The following is a 19,558-nucleotide window of genomic DNA, read 5'->3' as shown; positions in this document are numbered from 1 at the left end:
AGCAGATTGCAGCTATGGATAGGGCTTTCTGCAGTGAGGGAGAGAAATGTGAGAAAGAAGGAGGCTTGAGAAAGGACATATACACCTACTGTACGGGAGCCAAGTGCAGCAAGAAAGAGTGTAACGATGACTCAGTAGATGGGTGGATGGGCGGGGCGGAGGTAGATCGAGAGGGAGGGAATGGAATGGCATGTTTGCCGCCTTCTGCGCAGCCTCTGAGGGGGGAAGAGGGAGAAGGAGAGTTGTGAGAGTAAGACAGAGAGCGCAAGAGGGAGAGAAAGAGAAAATTGAGTCGTGTCTAAGCTCAGTGTGTCCAGTAAGTCCCTGGGCTGTGTTTCTCTATGGAGACCTCCTTGCCTGAAGGTGCTTGTGAGGGAGACTGGCTGGAAGGCCCACTGCCCAGCCTGCTGATCCAGCTCCTCTGGACCCTGCTGGCTCTGGGCCTAGTGGGGATCCTTTCTCTGCTTCTCCACCAAGAGCCCTGGCAGCTTCTCACCCAGAGAGTCCACATACAGGTCAGGCTCAGGAACACACTGCTTCCTTGGACCTGATCGAGGGGACTCGTTCAGCTTTATGATACTCTGTGGAAGTTTTGTAGTCAGAGGAGGTTTTCTCTATTTGTTTTGCTGTTTGTCCTTCCTTTATCTTAATTGCCAGGTGCTTGTTTTTCTCCTCTTTCAGAAAGTCCAAGTAGAGCTTGAGGGTATCAAGCGGAACCTGGACCAGGTGGCCGTGAAGACCGAGGAGGTCCTGAGTACCACTCCTAAGCAGTCCAGCACTGCGCCTGTCCTGCGCTCTGAACTGGAGTTCACCCTGAAGAAGATGGACCACGCCTACATCCTTTCCTCTGTCTATCTAGAGAAGTGAGTTGACTCTTCGGTTTTCTTTCTGTAGCCAGTTGCCGTTTCTCGGGGTTCTTATTGCCCTGACAAAAGCAACAAACAAGCAAGTGAAAAATGCAACATTCTACTTAAGACGTATTAAATCTCCCACGCCACTTCCCTACGCATCCCTCCTCCGCTGACATTTCCTTCTCCTTGCCTGAAGGCTGAAGACGGTGGACGTGGTCATCCGCAACACGCAGGGGGCCGAGGGAGTGCTGAAGAAGTACGAGCAGCGACTGCGCGAGGTCCAAACTGTTCCCGATGACGTCAAGGAGGTGGAGAAGTACCGCACCCAACTCAAGGTGAACTGACTGGACAGTCAGCACTGGGCACTGCCAACGCTCATAGATTTTTACGTTTTATATACCATTGCATTATGAACATGGAAACAAGGCAGGTTTAAAAAGAGGGGGAAACTGTTTGCGTCATGAAACACAAAAGAAATACGTAACTTGCTTCTGTGATGAAATGTAACTTTGTCAACTATTTATTTTGACGCCAGCTCCACTTATTGACAGCTTATTTAACAGCTTATTTAACAATCTAACTGTTGCTCTTCCCTCCCGTCTCTTTCCCTGTAGAAAATGCGTGCTGAAGCGGAGGGTGAAAAGCCCGCATTCGATTCCCTGGAGGGCGAGCTCGGAAAGGCGGCAGCCGTGAGCGAGAAGATGTCTCGTGTGCACAGTGAGCGTGACGCTGAGCTGGACCACTACCGCCATCTCCTGTCCGGTCTCCAGGACCGCTGGCAGGCTGTGTTCTCCCAGATGGACCTGCGTCAGCGGGAGCTGGAGCAGCTGGGTCGCCAGCTGGGTTACTACAGAGAGAGCTACGACTGGCTCATCCATTGGATCGGTGACGCTAAGCAGAGGCAGGAGAAGATCCAAGCCGTGCCCATCAGCGACAGCAAGACTCTGAAGGAGCAACTGGCCCAGGAGAAGGTTAGCTACTGTACTAATGGGGGCATATTAGGGGTCCATTACATCACTGCATTGCTCTAGGTGCTGAGCTGATCAACTGAACATTGTGAAACTTTGTGAAAATAAATCATTGACACCTTTTTTTATACTTCTTATTTTGTATACTACTTGTCTATTAATGTTATAAAGGTGTGTTTTGTGTCGTTCTCATCATTGAACATATGCAGGCACACCTTGAAATCCCATCCAGACTAATTCTGATTATTTCCCCCATCATAGACACTTCTGGAAGAGATCGAACAAAACAAAGAGAAAGTGGACGAGTGTCAGAAATATGCCAAGGCGTATATCGACACTATCAAGGCAAGCATGCACAGCATTAGTGTACAAACGTGGAAAGCATTATTGCGTTCATATACAGCTTTATTTAAGTGTCTTCATTTCATAGGGTTTTTAGTGTTAAAACATCCTGTTTGTTTTCATTAGGATTATGAACTCCAGTTGGTGGCCTACAAAGCACAGGTGGACCCTCTCTCACCCCTGAAGAAAACCAAAATGGATTCTGCCTCAGATAACATCATTCAAGAGGTCTGTGCCGCTTGCGTTATCTGAACGCAGATTGTCATTCTCTGACAACCATTTGCAATGTTAGGAGAAAAGTTTAGATCAATAGTTGAAGCCAACACACACTAAATCAAAAGTGTCCTGTTTCATTTCTCCTCCATCAGTATGTGACACTAAGAACCCGCTACAGCGAGCTGATGACTCTGACCAGTCAGTACATCAAGTTTATCACCGACACACAGCGCCGGCTGGAGGACGAGGAGGTGCGTGACAACACACTGATATATCCTAACCTTAACCCATTGACAACCAATGAAAAACAAACGCATGTCCGCGCTCTTGCACGCACAAATGCATACACAACACATTAATGTATGGTTGACCTGACACTCCTATATTTTGAGGTAAAGTATGGTTTGGAACATTGGCATTTGCATGCTGTACTGTAGCTGCAGGATGTTAAGGGACCTAGCAGACAGGAAATCCTACCGCTTAGAATGATGGCCAAGCTGAGCTATTTGGCAATATGAACGCTCTACCAAAAATAATCCTGGTACTAAGTGTCATGGTTTTCACATGGGAACCAGGGACTATCAATATACATTAGAATATGGCGAGAGTGTCATATGAAATGTTTATGGTGCCTTAAAATATCTAGGACCAAGTAGATACCTTTCTATTATATGAACATCAATGACAATTGCATACTATTTTGATAAGCAGTAGTGACCTTGTCACAAAATTCAATGAATTGATGAAACGTTTGTGTTCAGTCTGAAGCAAAAGAAAGAGAGCATCCTCAAAAGATGAAGAGACCATTGAGAGAAAATTTCAGTGGGTTAGACGAAATAGCTCATAGGATTTGCACGTTTTATATTTTGGCCTATTCATTTTCATGTCATTTGTTGAGGCGTGCCATAATATTTTTTTCAAAGGGCGTTATTTATTTCGCTATGTCTTTTTTTCCTCATTGGCCACTCTTTCTTAGATCTCAACCTAAGCTCTCCCACTATATGCTTCAGGCTGACTGCCATGTTCTTCCGACTTTCCTATTTTTTTCAGATTAACACAAATTTTCCGTCTCCCGTTCTTTTCTAACCCTAATGTTTTGTTTGTTTCTTTGCTTCTCTTAACTGCTTGCCAGTGCTTTGTCATGATGAATGCTTGTCTTGTTTGGGCGTTAAAAGAGGTAAATAATCCACTACGCTCCAGTTACTATTCTCTCATTATGTGCCAATTCATCACCTAAACTGCCAAACATTTCCATATTTACCTTACATTCACTTACTTCCATGTCTTGCTTATTCTGTGTTAGCATGGGCTTTAGGTGCTATTTTCTTATTACATTTTCAGACTATCCTTGCACTATCCCTGCTTTCCCCTTTACACATATTCGGCTCAGTTCCTTGATAATAGTGATCTAAAGAATCAACGTAACAGGTTGTTTAACAGTGTGAATAGATGAACTAGTTACTTGTTGATTGTGATGTCATTTTTGAATAATAACTGTTTGAATCATTTCAAGCTGAAAAGATAGATGATTTAAAAAATACATGATTCACTTTCATATTTCACTTATGCAAAATGGTTGATCACAAAATAATTCCCTTATGGGCACCAATATGTAAAAAGATACAGTTGCATGCCACATGAGTTCCTCACTTTGTTGTGTTGTGAAGTGGTGTCTTGTCTTGTCTCCATACATTAATTGTTACATAACCATTTTCCATCTCACTTGTTTCTACCTTGAATTGTCTTTGTCAAAGATAACTTGCTTTAACAGCATCCTCCTAAATGAATTTACATCTAAACATATATATCTTTAAGCTATTAACATTTAACCTGTCATGCTTAATTTTTATATTTTCTTTACCATTTGCTTCCACTAATACAGAAAGCTGCTGAGAAAATGAAAGCGGAAGACAGGAAAAAAATGGCAGAGATGCAGGCTGAGTTAAACAAACAGAAGCAGCTAGCTGAATCTCATGCAAAGGCCATTGCCAAGGCCGAGAAGGAAGCTCAAGAGCTGAAGCTCATGATGCAGGAGGAAGTCAGCAGGAGACAAGTTGTTTCAGTAGATGCAGAAAAGCAAAAGCACAATATCCAGCTGGAATTACATGAGCTCAAAAATCTCTCAGAGCAGCAGATCAAGTCCAAGAGCCAACAGGTAGAAGAAGCCAATCATAGCAGAGTCAAGATTGAGGAGGAAATCCGCATCATCAGGATCCAGCTGGAGACCACTGTCAATCAGAAGTCTACAGCTGAGGATGAGGTCAAGCAACTCCGGGAAAAAGCTTCTGAAGCCGAGAGGCTGAGGAAGCTTGCACAGGAGGAGGCTGAGAAGCTCCGCAAACAGGTCAACGAGGAGACCCAGAAAAAACGCAAGGCAGAGGAAGAGCTCAAGTTAAAGTCTGAGGCTGAGAAGGAGGCTGCCAAGCAGAAGCAGAAGGCTCTAGAAGACCTTGAGAAGCTGAAGATGCAGGCAGAGGAGGCGGAGAGACGCATGAAGCAAGCTGAAGTGGAGAAGGAGAGGCAGATCAAAGTTGCCCAGGAGGTGGCACAGAAGAGTGCTGCAACCGAACTCCAGAGTAAACGCATGTCCTATGTTGAAAAGACATCAAAGCTGGAGGAATCACTCAAACTAGAGCATGTCACAGTCATCCAGCTGCAGGAGGAGGCAGCTCGTCTCAAGAAGCAACAGGAAGAGGCTGATATGGCCAGGGAGGAGGCGGAGAAGGAGTTAGAGAAATGGAGGCAGAAGGCCAATGAGGCACTCCGCTTGAGGCTCCAGGCTGAGGAAGAAGCTCACAAAAAGAGCCGTGCCCAGGAGGATGCCGAGAAACAGAAGGAGGATGCTGAGCGTGAGGCCAGGAAGAGGGCTAAAGCTGAGGAGTCAGCACTCAAACAGAAAGATATGGCAGAGCAAGAGCTGGAGAGGCAGAGGAGGATAGCTGAGGGAACTGCTCAGCAGAAACTCTCAGCAGAACAGGAGCTAATCCGGCTAAGGGCAGACTTCGAACATGCTGAGCAACAGAGATCCCTGCTTGATGACGAGCTGTACCGCCTGAAGAATGAAGTCAGTGCAGCTGAGCAGCAAAGGAAACAGCTCGAAGATGAACTGGCCAAAGTGAGGAGTGAAATGAATGTACTCCTGCAGCTAAAGTCAAAGGCAGAAAAGGATAGCATGTCCAACACTGAGAAGAGCAAACAGCTCCTCGAATCTGAAGCTGCAAAAATGAGGGACCTTGCTGAGGAGGCAGGCAAACTTAGATCCATTGCTGAGGAAGCCAAGCGACAAAGGCAAGTTGCTGAGCAAGAGGCAGCTCGTCAAAGAGCAGAAGCTGAAAGGATCCTCAAGGAGAAGCTTGCTGCCATTAATGAGGCAACTCGTATGAAGACTGAAGCAGAAATTGCCCTCAAAGAAAAAGAGGCTGAGAATGAGCGACTCAGACGACAAGCTGAGGATGAAGCTTACCAGAGGAAAGCTCTGGAGGACCAGGCCAGCCAGCACAAGCAAGATATTGAAGAAAAGATCAATCAACTCAAGAAGTCATCTGAGAATGAGTTGGGAAGACAAAAGACACTTGTCGATGAAACTCTCAAGCAGAGACGAGTGGTTGAGGAGGAAATTCGCATTCTCAAGCTAAACTTTGAGAAAGCCTCATCTGGCAAGCTTGATTTGGAGCTGGAGTTGAATAAACTGAAAAACATTGCAGAGGAAACACAGCAGAGTAAACTCCAAGCTGAAAAAGAGGCTGAGAAACACAGGAAACTTGCCCTGGAGGAGGAGAAACGCAGGCTTGAAGCAGAGGAAAAGGTAAAAAAGATCACTGCTGCAGAGGAAGAAGCAGGCAGACAGTGCAAAAATGCACAGGAGGAAGTGGAGCGCCTCAAAAAGAAAGCAGATGAAGCCAAAAAGCAGAAAGAGGATGCTGACAAGGAAGCAGAAAGACAGATTCTCGTATCCAAACAAGCAGCACAAAAATGCAATGCAGCAGAACAGCAAGTTCAGACTGTCCTTGTCCAACAGAAGGAGGACAACCTCATGCAGAAACAGCTCAAGGGAGAGTATGAGAAAGCAAAGATGCTTGCAAAACAGGCAGAGCTTGCCAAGGAAAAGGCAGAGAAGGAGGCTGCTCTTCTCCGGCAACAAGCAGAGGATGCAGAACGCCAAAAACAGGCCGCTGAACTCGAAGCTGCCAACCAAGCCAAAGCTCAAGAGGAAGCCGTAAAATTGAGAAAGGAGGCAGAGTTCGAAGCTGCCAAGCGAGCACAGGCTGAGGCTGATGCAATCAAACAGAAACAACAAGCAGATGCTGAGATGGAAAAGCACAAAAAGCTTGCAGAGCAAACAGTGAGTCAAAAGTCTCAGGTAGAGAAAGAGCTTGCAAAGGTCAGGCTTCAGCTGGATGAAACTGACAAGCAAAAAACTGTCTTAGACGAGGAGCTGCAGCGCTTAAAGGACGAAGTCGGTGATGCTGTCAAGCAGAAGGCCCAGGTGGAAGAGGAGTTATTCAAAGTCAAGATTCAGATGGAGGAGCTGGTCAAACTGAAACTCAGAATTGAGCAGGAGAACCAGCGTCTTATCAAAAAGGACAAGGATAACACTCAGAAATTCCTGGCTGAGGAAGCTGAGAACATGAAGGAGCTTGCAGAGGAAGCTGCCAGACTCAGTGTGGAAGCCCAAGAGGCTGCACACATGAGACAAATTGCTGAATCTGACCTCTCCCAACAGAGGGCACTTGCAGAGAAGATGCTAAAGGAGAAGATGCTTGCCATTCAGGAAGCATGTAAACTGAAAGCAGAGGCTGAGATGCTCCAAAGACAGAAGGACCTGGCTCAAGAGCAGGCCCAGAAGCTGCTTGAGGATAAACAATTGATGCAGCAGCGTCTTGAGAAAGAGACTGAGGGCTTCCAGAAATCCTTGGAAGCTGAGCGCAGGAGACAGCTGGAGATCACAGCCGAAGCTGAAAACCTCAAAGTGAAAGTGTCCCAACTTAGTGATGCTCAGTCCAAAGCAGAGAATGAGGCCAAGAAATTCAAGAAGCAAGCAGATGAGATCAGTGCCCGTCTTCATCAGACAGAGCTAGCGACTAAAGAACAATTTACCTTTGTGGAGACACAGAGACTGAGCAGCAACAACGAGGCTGATGAGCTACGCAAAGCCATCGCTGATCTAGAAAAGGAGAAGGCCAAACTGAAAAAGGAGGCTGAAGACCTACAGAATAACTCTAAAGAGGTATTGTGTTTAGAGATGGCATAGTAGTGCAGCTTATGCCATTGTTAACCCTCTCTCTGAAAACAAATCATCTTAAATTATTTCATTACATTTCTTTATCTATTCCTTCTTCAAATTAACCACTTACACAGTTCTATTATGTTGAGTTATATTTGTTTTACAGTACACTAAGCTTAAAAACATCATATCCCTTCCAGATATTTTCATTTTGTCCAGTTGGACAAAAGTATAGATTCATTATTGGTGGTGTTCCCCATAATGTTCTTCCCTTACTGAGAAGAGTATATATACTATTATGTAACATAGGAATAATTGAATCTATTATATATATTTTTTTAACTATTTGGGACTGATTCTTATAAGTGGAGGGCATTGTACTAAAATGTTGTAATTTCTTTACTAAAGTGCACAATATGTCGATTGATGGAGTTTTCCGTAATATTTTTAATACAAACAAAACTCAAATTGTTCTAATTATGTTCTTGTTTTCCATTTTTCTCAATTTAGATGGTCAATGCTCAGCAGAAACAAATCCAACGTGAGAAGACAGTACTCCAGCAGACATTCGTGACAGAGAAGGCGGAACTGTTGAAGAAGGAGAAACAAATTGAAGAGGAGAAGAAGAAGCTGGAGAACCAGTTTGAGGAGGAGGTCAAGAAGGCCAAGGCCCTCAAAGAAGAACAGGACCGCCAGAGGAAACAAATGGAGCAGGAGAAGGATAAACTTCAGGCTACCATGGATGCTGCCCTCAACAAACAAAAAGAAGCTGAGAAAGAAATGCTCAACAAGCAAAAAGAGATGCAGGAGCTTGAAAGGAAAAGACTTGAACAGGAAAAGCTGCTTGGCGAGGAGAACAAGAAACTTCGTGAGAAACTGCAGCAGCTCGAGGTCGCCCATAAAGAGCCCGTCTCCCACACCAGAGAAATCGATATCCAGACTGACGATGTGCCTGAGGATGAACTGATCCATATGACCATGGTGGAGACAACAAAGCAGGTTATCAATGGCCAAAGTGTTGGGAACGAGGTTGACAGTAAGAAGGATGCATTTTCTTTTGATGGCATCCGCGAGAAAGTACCTGCACGCAGACTTTATGAAGTTGGCCTTTTGACAAAAAAGGAGTTCGATAAGCTGAAGAAAGGCAAAGCCACTGTGCAAGACCTCAGCCAAACTGACAAGTTAAGAACAATTCTGCAGGGCAAGAACTGTATAGGGGGAGTCTTGACACAGTCTAATCAGAAAATGGCAATATATCAAGCTATGAAAGAAAAGAAAATTACTCCTGGCTGGGCTTTGATCCTCCTGGAGGCACAGGCAGCATCTGGCTATGTAATAGACCCAGTTAAAAACAAGAAACTCTCTGTCAGTGAGGCTGTGAAGGAAGGCCTGATTGGACCTGAACTGCACAACAAAATGCTGTCTGCTGAGAAAGCTGTCACTGGTTACAAAGACCCTTACACCGGTAACACGATCTCACTCTTTGAAGCTATGAAGAAGGGCTTGATTGACAGAGACCATGCCATTAGGCAGCTTGAGGCTCAGATAGCTACTGGTGGACTCATTGACCCCATAAACAGCCACCGTGTGCCCATCGAGACTGCATACAAACAGGGGCAGTTTGACACAGAGATGAACAAGATACTGGAGGACCCTTCGGATGACACCAAGGGATTCTTTGATCCTAACACCCAGGAGAACTTAACATACTTTCAGCTAATGCAGAGATGCAGCACAGATCCGGAGACAGGACTACTGCTCCTGCCCATCACTGACAAGGCTGCTCTGAGCACGTCAACCTACACAGAGCAGGAGACCAAGGATGTGTTCAGCAAGACGACTGTCTCTGTGCCATTTGGAAAATTCAAAGGGAAGACTGTAACTATCTGGGAAATCATCAATTCTGAGTACTTTACCGAGGACCAGAGAAAGGACCTTATTCGTCAGTACAAGACAGGAAAGATCACAGTGGAAAAAATCATCAAGATTGTTATCACTATGGCAGAGGAAAAGGACAAAAAGAATGAAATCGCTTTTGAGGGTCTGAGGGGAACAGTCCTTGCTACTGAACTACTGGAGTCCAAGATAATCGACAAAGACCTCTACAACAAGCTGCACACAGGCAATAAAACAATCAAAGAGGTGTCTGAAATGGAGCCTGTTCAGAAATCCTTGAAGGGTACAAACTGCATTGCAGGTGTAGTTATTGACTCAACTAAGGAGACTATGTCTTTCTATCAAGCCATGAAGAAGGATATGATGAGGGTAGGGCCTGCTTTAACTCTCCTGGAAGCACAAGCAGGAACAGGATTTGTTGTTGATCCTATAAAGAATCAGAAGTTCACTGTTGATGAAGCTGTGAAAGCAACTGTCATTGGTCCTGAGCTGCATGAAAAATTACTGTCAGCTGAAAGAGGTGTTACAGGCTACAAAGATCCTTACACGGGAAAGACTGTGTCTTTGTTCGAAGCAATGAAGAAAGAACTCATTCCAAAGGAACAGGGCATCAGACTCCTAGACGCGCAGCTTGCAACAGGAGGCATCATTGATCCAGTGAAAAGCCACCGCATCCCACATGATGTTGCCTGTAAACGAGGCTTCTTTGATGATGAAATGAACCAGATTCTGAAAAATCCAACTGATGATGTTAAAGGCTACTTTGACCCCAACACGCAGGAAAATGTCACATACTCACAGCTATACAAGAGATGTGTCACTGACAAGAAATCTGGCCTTCAGCTTCTACCTCTGTCTGAGCAAGCAATCAATGCGAAGGAAGAACATGCATACACAGAGGTCCAAACCAAAGAGGCCATGAGCCAAGCAACAATGGAGCTGCAGTCTGGTCCACTCAAAGGGAAGAAACTCACTATCTGGGAAATGATCCACTCTGAATATATTACAGAGGAACAGAGAATTGACCTGATGAGGCAGTATAGGTCTGGAACGATTACAATAGAAAAGATCATCACGATTGTGATCACCATTGTAAACGAGAAAGAGGCTAAGAAACAAGAACAAGACAGCTTCAAAGGGCTTAGAGCACCTGTCTCTGCCAAGTCACTGTTTGATTCCAAAATCATTGACAAAGCTACGTTTGACATGCTCCAACAAGGCAAAAAGACACCTACACAGGTCAGCGAAAATGTCAATGTAAGCAAGTACCTGCAGGGCTCTGACAGTATTGCTGGTGTCTACCTTGAACCGACAAAGGAGAAGATCAGCATCTATCAAGCTATGAAGAAAAATCTTCTGAGACACAACACTGGCCTGTCACTTCTAGAGGCCCAAGCTGCCACAGGCTTCATTATAGATCCAGTGAAGAACCAGTACCTGTCAGTGGATGATGCCGTTAAAGCAGGCATTGTCGGCCCTGAGCTACATGAGAAACTGCTTGCTGCTGAAAAAGCGGTCACTGGTTACAAAGATCCCTTCACAGGCAAAATAATCTCTCTCTTCCAAGCAATGGAAAAAGATCTAATCATTAAGGAGCATGTCATGCCACTCATGGAGGCCCAACTGAGTTCCGGAGGAATCATTGATCCTGTGAACAGCCACCGCGTTCCTATTGACGTTGCCTATCAGAAGAGCCTTTTCAGCAAAGAAATGACACACACCTTCTTGGAACCATCTGACAATAGCAAAGCTTTCTCAGACCCAAATTCAGATGAAAAAGTAACATACAAACAGCTGAAAGAGAAGTGCACTAGAGATCCTGATTCAGGCATGACCCTTTTACCACTTTCCAAGCCACAGGCCCCTACTGTGGTGGAGAAGACATACCTCTACACGGAGGAACAGACGCAGAATGACCTGACCACAACCAAAATTGACCTCCCCAGTTCACTTGAGTCCCTTGCTGGAGGCTCAAAAAGTCTCTGGGACATCATGAACTCAAATCTACTTCCTGAGCAAGAGAGAAAGAAGCTGATGGAGGAGTATCGCTCAGGCAGTATCACTAAAGAGCGCATGATCATCATCATTATTGAGATTATGGAGCAGAGAGAGATCATCAGAGGAGAAACTGTTAAGTCCTGCAACACAATCAGACGTAGGGTCACTATCGAGGAGCTCTACAATTCCCGTATCATTGACCTGGAGACATTCAACCTGCTGAAGCAAGACAAAAGAAACATCCGTGACATTATGGAGATGCAGAGCGTGAAGCAGTATCTGTTTGGCACGGGTTGCGTTGCTGGTGTTATGTCTGACTCCACTTCCAAGATGAGCATTTATTCGGCGATGAAGAGAGGGTTCTTGAAGCCTGAAATTGCCCTTAGTCTCCTGGAAGCACAAGCAGCAACAGGATTCATAATTGATCCTGTCAGAAACGAGACACTCACTGTTGATGAGGCTGTCCGCAAGGGTGTGGTCGGCCCTGAGATCCACGACAGACTTCTGTCAGCTGAGAGAGCGGTCACAGGCTACAAGGACCCTTACAGTGGCAAAATCATATCTCTCTTCCAAGCAATGAAAAAGGACCTTGTTCTGGAGGATTATGCTCTGAAAATGTTGGAGGCTCAGACTGCCACAGGAGGCATTATGGATCCGGAATTCTACTTCCACCTCCCAGCAGACATTGCCACACAGAGAGGATACATCAACAAGGAAACAAATAAAAAGCTTGCTGATGACGTAAAGGGATTTGTTGACCCTGTCACGGAGGAGAAAGTTTCTTATGCCCAATTACTCAAGAGGTGCAAGATTGACCCTACCAATGGGATGCGCTTGCTGTCACTGGGAGACAAGAGACTGATGTTCAAAGGTCTTAGAAAACAGATCACCATAGAGGAGATGTTACGCTCTCAGATCATCGACCAACAGACAGTCAATGAGCTGAATGAAGGACTGATTTCAGTGGAAGAGGTTAGCCTTAGACTCCAAAAATACCTTGAGGGCACAAGCTGTATCGCTGGTGTTTATGTAGAGGGAACTAATGACCGTCTATCAATCTACCAAGCCATGAAAAAGAACATGATCAGACCAGGAACTGCCTTTGAACTGCTGGAGGCTCAGGCTGCCTCAGGCTATGTAATTGACCCAATCAAAAATCTCAAACTTACTGTCAATGAATCTGTCAAGATGGGAATAGTGGGGCCAGAATTCAAAGACAAACTTCTCTCTGCTGAGCGTGCCGTGACAGGTTACAGAGACCCCTATTCCGGCAAGACAATCTCTCTGTTCCAGGCCATGAAGAAGGGGCTCATCTTAAAAGACCATGGAATACGTCTCCTTGAGGCTCAGATTGCCACTGGCGGAATCATTGACCCAGAGGAGAGTCATCGCTTGCCAGTGGAGGTGGCCTACAACCGTGGCCTCTTCGACGAGGAGATGAATGAGATTCTCACAGATCCATCAGATGACACCAAGGGTTTCTTCGATCCCAACACGGAGGAGAACCTGACCTACCTCGGGCTAATGGAGAGGTGCATCACTGACCCAGCTACTGGCCTTGTCCTCCTGCTCCTGAAGGAGAAGAAGCGCGAGAAAAAGACCTCCTCCAAATCCTCTGTCCGCAAACGCAGAGTAGTCATCGTGGACCCAGATTCAGGCAAAGAGATGACTGTCTATGAGGCATTTAGAAAGCAGCTCATCGACCATCAGACCTACCTAGAGCTTTCTGAGCAGGAGTGTGAGTGGGAAGAGATCACGCAGACATCCTCTGATGGCGTTGTCAAGTCAATGATCATCGACAGACGGTCAGGAAGACAGTATGACATTGATGACGCCCTCGCACGAGGCCTCATCGACCAGACTTCACTTAGTACATACCGCTCCGGAAACCTGTCAATCACTGAGTTTGCTGACATGCTGTCTGGAAACATGGGTGGCTTCCGCTCCCGGTCATCCTCTTTTGGTTCCACCTCTGGTTCCACCTCATCATCATACAATCCCATGAGCCCCATACCCTCCATTAGACCCCCTGCAATCATTTGGAATGACCCCACTGAGGAGACTGGCCCTGTAGCCGGAATCCTGGATACAGACACTTTGGAGAAGGTGTCAGTCACAGAGGCCATGCACAGGAACCTTGTGGACAATATCACAGGCCAAAGATTACTTGAGGCACAAGCCTGCACAGGGGGCATAATCGACCCGACTACTGGGGAACGATTCGCTGTTACTGAGGCAACCGAGAAAGGACTTGTGGACAAGGTGATGGTGGACCGTATCAACCTGGCTCACAAAGCTTTCAATGGATTTGAGGACCCAAGAACCAAAGTGAAGATGTCTGCCTCCCAAGCTCTAAAGAAAGGCTGGCTGTATTATGAAGCTGGGCAACGTTTTCTGGAAGTCCAATACCTTACGGGGGGGCTGATTGAACCGGATGTTGAGGGCAGAGTCTCACTGGACGAATCCATCAAAAAGGGCACAATTGATGCTCGCACTGCTCAGAAGCTGAGAGATGTGAGTGCTTATTCCAAATACCTGACGTGTCCCAAAACCAAACTAAAAATCTCATACAAAGATGCCATGGATAGAAGCATGGTTGAGGAAGGATCTGGCCTGCGACTGCTGGAGGCCTCCTCACAGTCAAGCAAAGGGCTGTACAGCCCATACAATGCCAGCAATTCTGGGTCTGCCGCTGGCTCCAGGTCCGGGTCCAGGACTGGATCTAGAACAGGATCCAGAAGAGGCAGCTTTGATGCCACAGGTTCCGGTTTCACCATGAACTTCTCATCCTCTTCCTACACCAGCTCCAGCAGTTACGGAGGCCGCAAATATGATGCAGGACCTCATAATGGGCTCAACATGGATGAGCTAGCCCAAGCCCTTACGGCTCTAGCAATGATCAGGCCATGCAGCTCAGAAGAACAACGAGCCTTCCCCATGATGATACCAATGCATATCACGGTTGCATAATTTATAGGAAAAATCGTTTCACATTTGAAAAACAAATAATTAATTTATTCTGCTCCTCATGTGGTCACATTAGGAAATGGCTGGAAGTAATTACATGCAGTTCCTCATAAAGATGTCCAAAACAATGCCTTATCTCTCCAGCCTTAATTTCTTAGAATTAATCGATAAATTGAATGTTTTGTTCCGTTTTATTGCAATTTTTATTCATTAGGAAGTCAATTTATATTTTAAGAGCAAAGTATCGGATTTAGTTTTTACTTCATATAAAGTGACCACAACTGATTTTATAGTTTATGTTAACACAACTTGTATACTTAAGCTTTACTTAACGAACATATGTACTTTGAACAGATATATTTTTTCAGTTTTCTTTTTTCTTTTTAAACTTAAGAATATTTTTATCCACTTTCTTCTATCTGTTTGACAATATCCTATGAAATATGCCAACATAGATATTACAGTGACACTTTTAGATGTCTTCATATTTCTGAATGTCTGTATAGAGTTTGACCCAGAGTTTTTTTTTTTTTTTTTTCTAAGTGAAATATGTTATCCGGCAAAGTAAAACAAATAGTCGCAGAGCAGAATAAAAAAACACTACATAAACAGTGGAGGAAGACTGCAACATTCAAAGTTTAAACTGCTTCCCTGCCTACATCCCAGACAACATTGCCCTTTCTGTTCAGTGGACAGGCCCATGCACCAAGTCATCACCTTATTCTTTATTCACACACTTCAAAATTCTGAACTATTATACCCATCATTAGGGACTACTATACCCACCATTTACCTCTTATCAAGTGTTCCTGGTAGACTGTCCTAAGAAGATTTCAGGCTTCCCCATGGTTCCTCTGACATTAGAGGCAAAGATCTGCATCCTGGATGTTGCTTTGGTTCTTGTAAGTTGAAATCGGTTTTCTGATTTGTAATTTAGTAATGTAGTTTTGTAATGTACTTTCCTTGTATCTCTTTCATCACTGCCATACACCTTCTCTACTCTCCTTTGATTCTGTTTTTGTCTCTCCCCCTTTATCGCTAGTATTTCAATTCTAGTTTGGAAGAAGGCGCCATCAAACGTTTTTATTAGTTGGATGATTATGATCATGCCTTTTTCAGTATATTAAGATGATTGATTCCCTTTTTTTGACAGATGTCTCATTCCATCAGAATTCGATGGGGATTTGCAGGTACTCAGATTGGCTTGGCTGATGAGTCTCTTTACGGGGACGGTATCCCAATTCAACAGCCTCAGCATCCAGAAATGCAGGTAAATTCATCATCCACCAAATAAAGCATTAAATAATCAAATACATTTGCAATTTATTTATTTGTTTGCGTTACAATTATTTTAGCTTTTTTTTTACTGTTGTTGGTTTTGTTGTCTCAAAATTATTATTTTTGTTTTGTTTTTTAGATCTGCCATTGAGTACCTTGCTTCCATTGCACCTCCCTTATTTTTGAAGACAGTTGAGGCTTGTGACCCCTGAAGTCTCCTTGGGATACCATACTAGGAACAAACTCCATGAACTTCTGTCCAACATTCTTACTTGAATATTGATCATAATCCCCCTATTTTGGATTACACCACTCACATGTACACATCACTATGTTTATGGGCTTTCACATGGTCAGCGCCATGAAGATGAAATGCAATGTAATCTTAATTTCTGTAAGCAACATCAATGTAACATCAGTCAAAACCAAAGTAAATAGTTGCTGAGATGACATTGCAATATATTTACAATACATTGAATGAATGTACATATTTTCTAGGATGAATACATTTCAAGACATTTTCCTACATTTTACATTTTTCCTTTGCAAAAATGATTTTGAAGCTTTGTCATATGTTGCTTTTAAACCAGTATTGTTGCTCTTGTTTTCCATACCAAGAATGTTTTTTTTTCTGTTCTGCTTCTAGGAAGTGTTTTACTTCTGTAAATGTTCATTTTTCATCATATTTTTCTTATATTATATAATACATTTTTGCTTTGCATGTTTTACTAACTTGGTAATAAATATTCTGCTATCTGCTCCGCAAAACGTGTTTTGTTAAATGCGGATTTAAGTGGTAACAAGATATTTAATCAAAACTAACTGGTTGGTTTTGCTCATTAACAGATTTTTTTTTGTTGAGTGGCATGGTGAATGAAATCTGGTGTATGTTTTGATGATAACACTTTATTGTAAATAAATGTGCTATTAAAAAAGGTAATCTTGTCAACTACATTTCAATATCCAGGTAAATCACACATTCTGACAAATGGAATTATCTACACAGTGACCGTACAGCATTTAGAACATATCAGTATATTAAGCACAACACATAAGATTACATTGTGTGTACCTGTAGGCACATTATATATTTACACTCCAAAGGCTATGAATCAATTTATTGGGAGCAGCATCTGATACACTATGTTTTTTCAATTGACGCAAATGGCTTCAGTTTAAGCCATTGTAATTTGTGGTAGGCCTTAGACTTTAGTTTAGTCATTTTATTGTGGTATGCATATACTTATATTTAAAACCATTGTTCTGTACTGTGGTGGAAAAAGTACACACTTGTCATACTTGAGTAAAAGTAAAAATACCTTCATAGAAAATGACAAAAGTGAAAGTCACCCAGTAAAATACTACTTGAGTGAAAGTCTAAAAGTATTTGGTTTTAAATATACTGTTCTTAAGGAATCAAAAGTAAATGTAATTCCTAAAATATACTTAAGTATCAAAGTAAAAGTATAAATAATTTCAAATTCCTTATATTAAGCAATCCAAACAGCACCATTTTATTTTGAATTTATGGATAGCCAGGGGCACACTCCAACACACAGACATTATTTACAAATTAGGCATTTGTGTTTAGTGAGTGCCAGATCAGTGGCAGTAGAGATGACCAGGGATGTTATCTTAATTAGTGTGTGAATTGGACCATTTTCCTGTCCTGCTAGACATTCAAAATATAACTAGTACTTTTGGGTGTCAGAGAAAATGCATGGACTAAAAAGTACATTATTTTCTGTAGGAATGTAGTGAAGTAAATGTAGTCAAAAATATAAATATTTAAGTACAGATACCCCAAAAAATGCCTTAAGTAGTACTTTAAAGTATTTTTACTTAATTTACACGGCTGGTACTGTATACCATGGTAGTATCATTATAGGTGAATTAAGTAGTCTCTTTAATGCCCTTTACTTAATGTCTGCAAGCACTCCTGTCTGCATGATTTCATTTCACCATAATGAGGGCACTGCTAGATTGACTTACAAGTAATTTCAACTCATGTCCTCTTGGAATCATATGAGCAAACAATGAACCCTCATTCACGATTTAGCTACCAACTTAATTTAATGGATACATGTTCTGTCAGCGACTTGGGGAACGTTATTAGAGACTTAGATATACAGTGTATGTGTGTCTGTGTGTTATGAATGGGCGGGCGTGGAAGTAGTGCTCTATCGGCCTATCTCTATGTCTGTGTGTGTCTTTCTTTGCCAATGTTAGACTTTGATATTGATGGAAGATCCAGCCAATATGAGAGATGTGCCGTCTACCTGCCAGAATACCTCTCATGACTGCCTTGACTACCCTTCACTGACCCTGTCCCTCCCACCCCTCCCAGAGAGGGGTGACGAGGAGGTAAGACACCAGAGAATGGGGTGAATGTATGGAGAAAATGTATGGAGTAAAAAGTAGATTGTTTTCTGTAGGACTGTAGTGAAGTAAAAGTTGTCCAAAATATAAATAATAAAATATAGATACCCCAAAAAACTACTTTAGTACTTCAAAGTATTTTTACACAACTGGCACTGTATGCCATGGTAGTATCATTATAGGTGAATTAAGTGTTGTCTTTAATGCCCTATACTTGCTGTCTGCAAGGACTACTGTCTGCATTATTTCATTTCACCATTATGAGGGCACTACTAGTTTGATTTACAAGTAATTTCAACTCATGTCCTCTTGGAATCAGAGGTCTTGGAATATAAGCAAACAATGAACCCTCATCCCCTCATTCACAATTCAGCTACCAACTTCATAGATACTGTTGTGTCTTTGGCTATGCCGGATTAAGTGATATGACATGCTATTCTATGAAATAATTTCTCCGTAATTAATATTACCTGATTGAGCTAATCATGTAAATGTAATTAACTAGAGAGTCGGGGCACCACAAAATAATATTTATAGAGATGTTATCTTCCGAATACACTCTTAAAGACCTAGTAATATTTTACATCAATAGCAGTCAATATTAATCATCACCTTAATTCAGTCTCATCTGAAAGTTGTAAATTCTTGGTTATCTGCACGAACTCTGGCTAACAAGTTGAATCAGCAATACAAAATTGGGTTTAATATTTATTTATTAAATACCTACCTAATCACAGAGAATTACACATACACATAATTCATGATAACTTGATTACAAATTACGTCATAAAGGAAAATGTCCCTAGCGGGCGGAACAGATATGACAGCTTGTTACACAAAAGAAAAGGGGCTGGGTTTGAGTGAAAGAGCGGGAAGACTGAGGAACAAAGGGTGAAGCTGTGCTATCGTAAATACAGTATCTTATGCATTCTAAATTATCGGCCATTTCGAAAAGGAAGATGCAATAAATATTTACTCTGAGCTGCGCTTCTGTAGGTCGGTGGTAGATGGAAGGCCGTGTTGCAAAACAGAGTCCTTTGTCCTTTGAAGAATGTCTCTGGTGGTCAATTGGATACGTTGTAGTAACGTCGTTGTGTGATAGACGGGATACTCCGTCTGTTCCTTTCTAACCCTCATTTGCAGCGGCTGTTGCTAACTCAACGGCTAGGAGGTATCACTTCTGTAGTGAATAAGAGTTCAAAGTTCATACCATTCGCAACCAAAGCTCACGCTGATGTTGGCTTCGTTCTGTAGTTATTATCTGAACCATTCTGACATCGGGCCGTCGTCCTCACAGCCTCGGAACAGGAGGTTACATTGTCGTCAAGGCTTTATATAGGAAGGGAGAGGAGGGTGTGTTTTTATTTATTTATTTTTCATTTCACCTTTATTTAACCAGGTAGGCTAGTTGAGAACAAGTTCTCATTTACAACTGCAAC

General features: G+C 43.1%; 1 protein-coding gene across 15 annotated transcripts in view; it reads left to right on the top strand.

Annotated features, from left to right (window-relative positions):
• The window catches only part of LOC135522465 (plectin-like), a 208,850-nt gene extending 192,170 nt beyond the window's left edge, over window positions 1-16,680 (top strand). For 12 of the 15 annotated variants that reach the window (XM_064948747.1, XM_064948748.1, XM_064948753.1 and 9 more), the window contains 10 exons: window positions 682-863; window positions 1,048-1,186; window positions 1,466-1,822; window positions 2,081-2,164; window positions 2,288-2,389; window positions 2,530-2,628; window positions 4,260-7,604; window positions 8,112-15,364; window positions 15,616-15,732; window positions 15,880-16,680. In XM_064948747.1, the coding sequence (XP_064804819.1) occupies window positions 682-863; window positions 1,048-1,186; window positions 1,466-1,822; window positions 2,081-2,164; window positions 2,288-2,389; window positions 2,530-2,628; window positions 4,260-7,604; window positions 8,112-14,465 (10,662 nt within the window). In that variant the 3' untranslated portion in view covers window positions 14,466-15,364; window positions 15,616-15,732; window positions 15,880-16,680. The remainder of the gene's footprint in view (window positions 1-681; window positions 864-1,047; window positions 1,187-1,465; window positions 1,823-2,080; window positions 2,165-2,287; window positions 2,390-2,529; window positions 2,629-4,259; window positions 7,605-8,111; window positions 15,365-15,615; window positions 15,733-15,879) is intronic. The other 3 variants (XM_064948759.1, XM_064948758.1, XM_064948745.1) reach the window with 2 other exon arrangements.
• Window positions 16,681-19,558: the final 2,878 nt, after the last annotated feature.

Source organism: Oncorhynchus masou, chromosome 30 (assembly GCF_036934945.1).
Source record: "Oncorhynchus masou masou isolate Uvic2021 chromosome 30, UVic_Omas_1.1, whole genome shotgun sequence".
In the NCBI taxonomy this organism is placed as follows: domain Eukaryota; kingdom Metazoa; phylum Chordata; class Actinopteri; order Salmoniformes; family Salmonidae; genus Oncorhynchus; species Oncorhynchus masou.
This window is presented reverse-complemented; position numbering and strand designations above follow the sequence as displayed.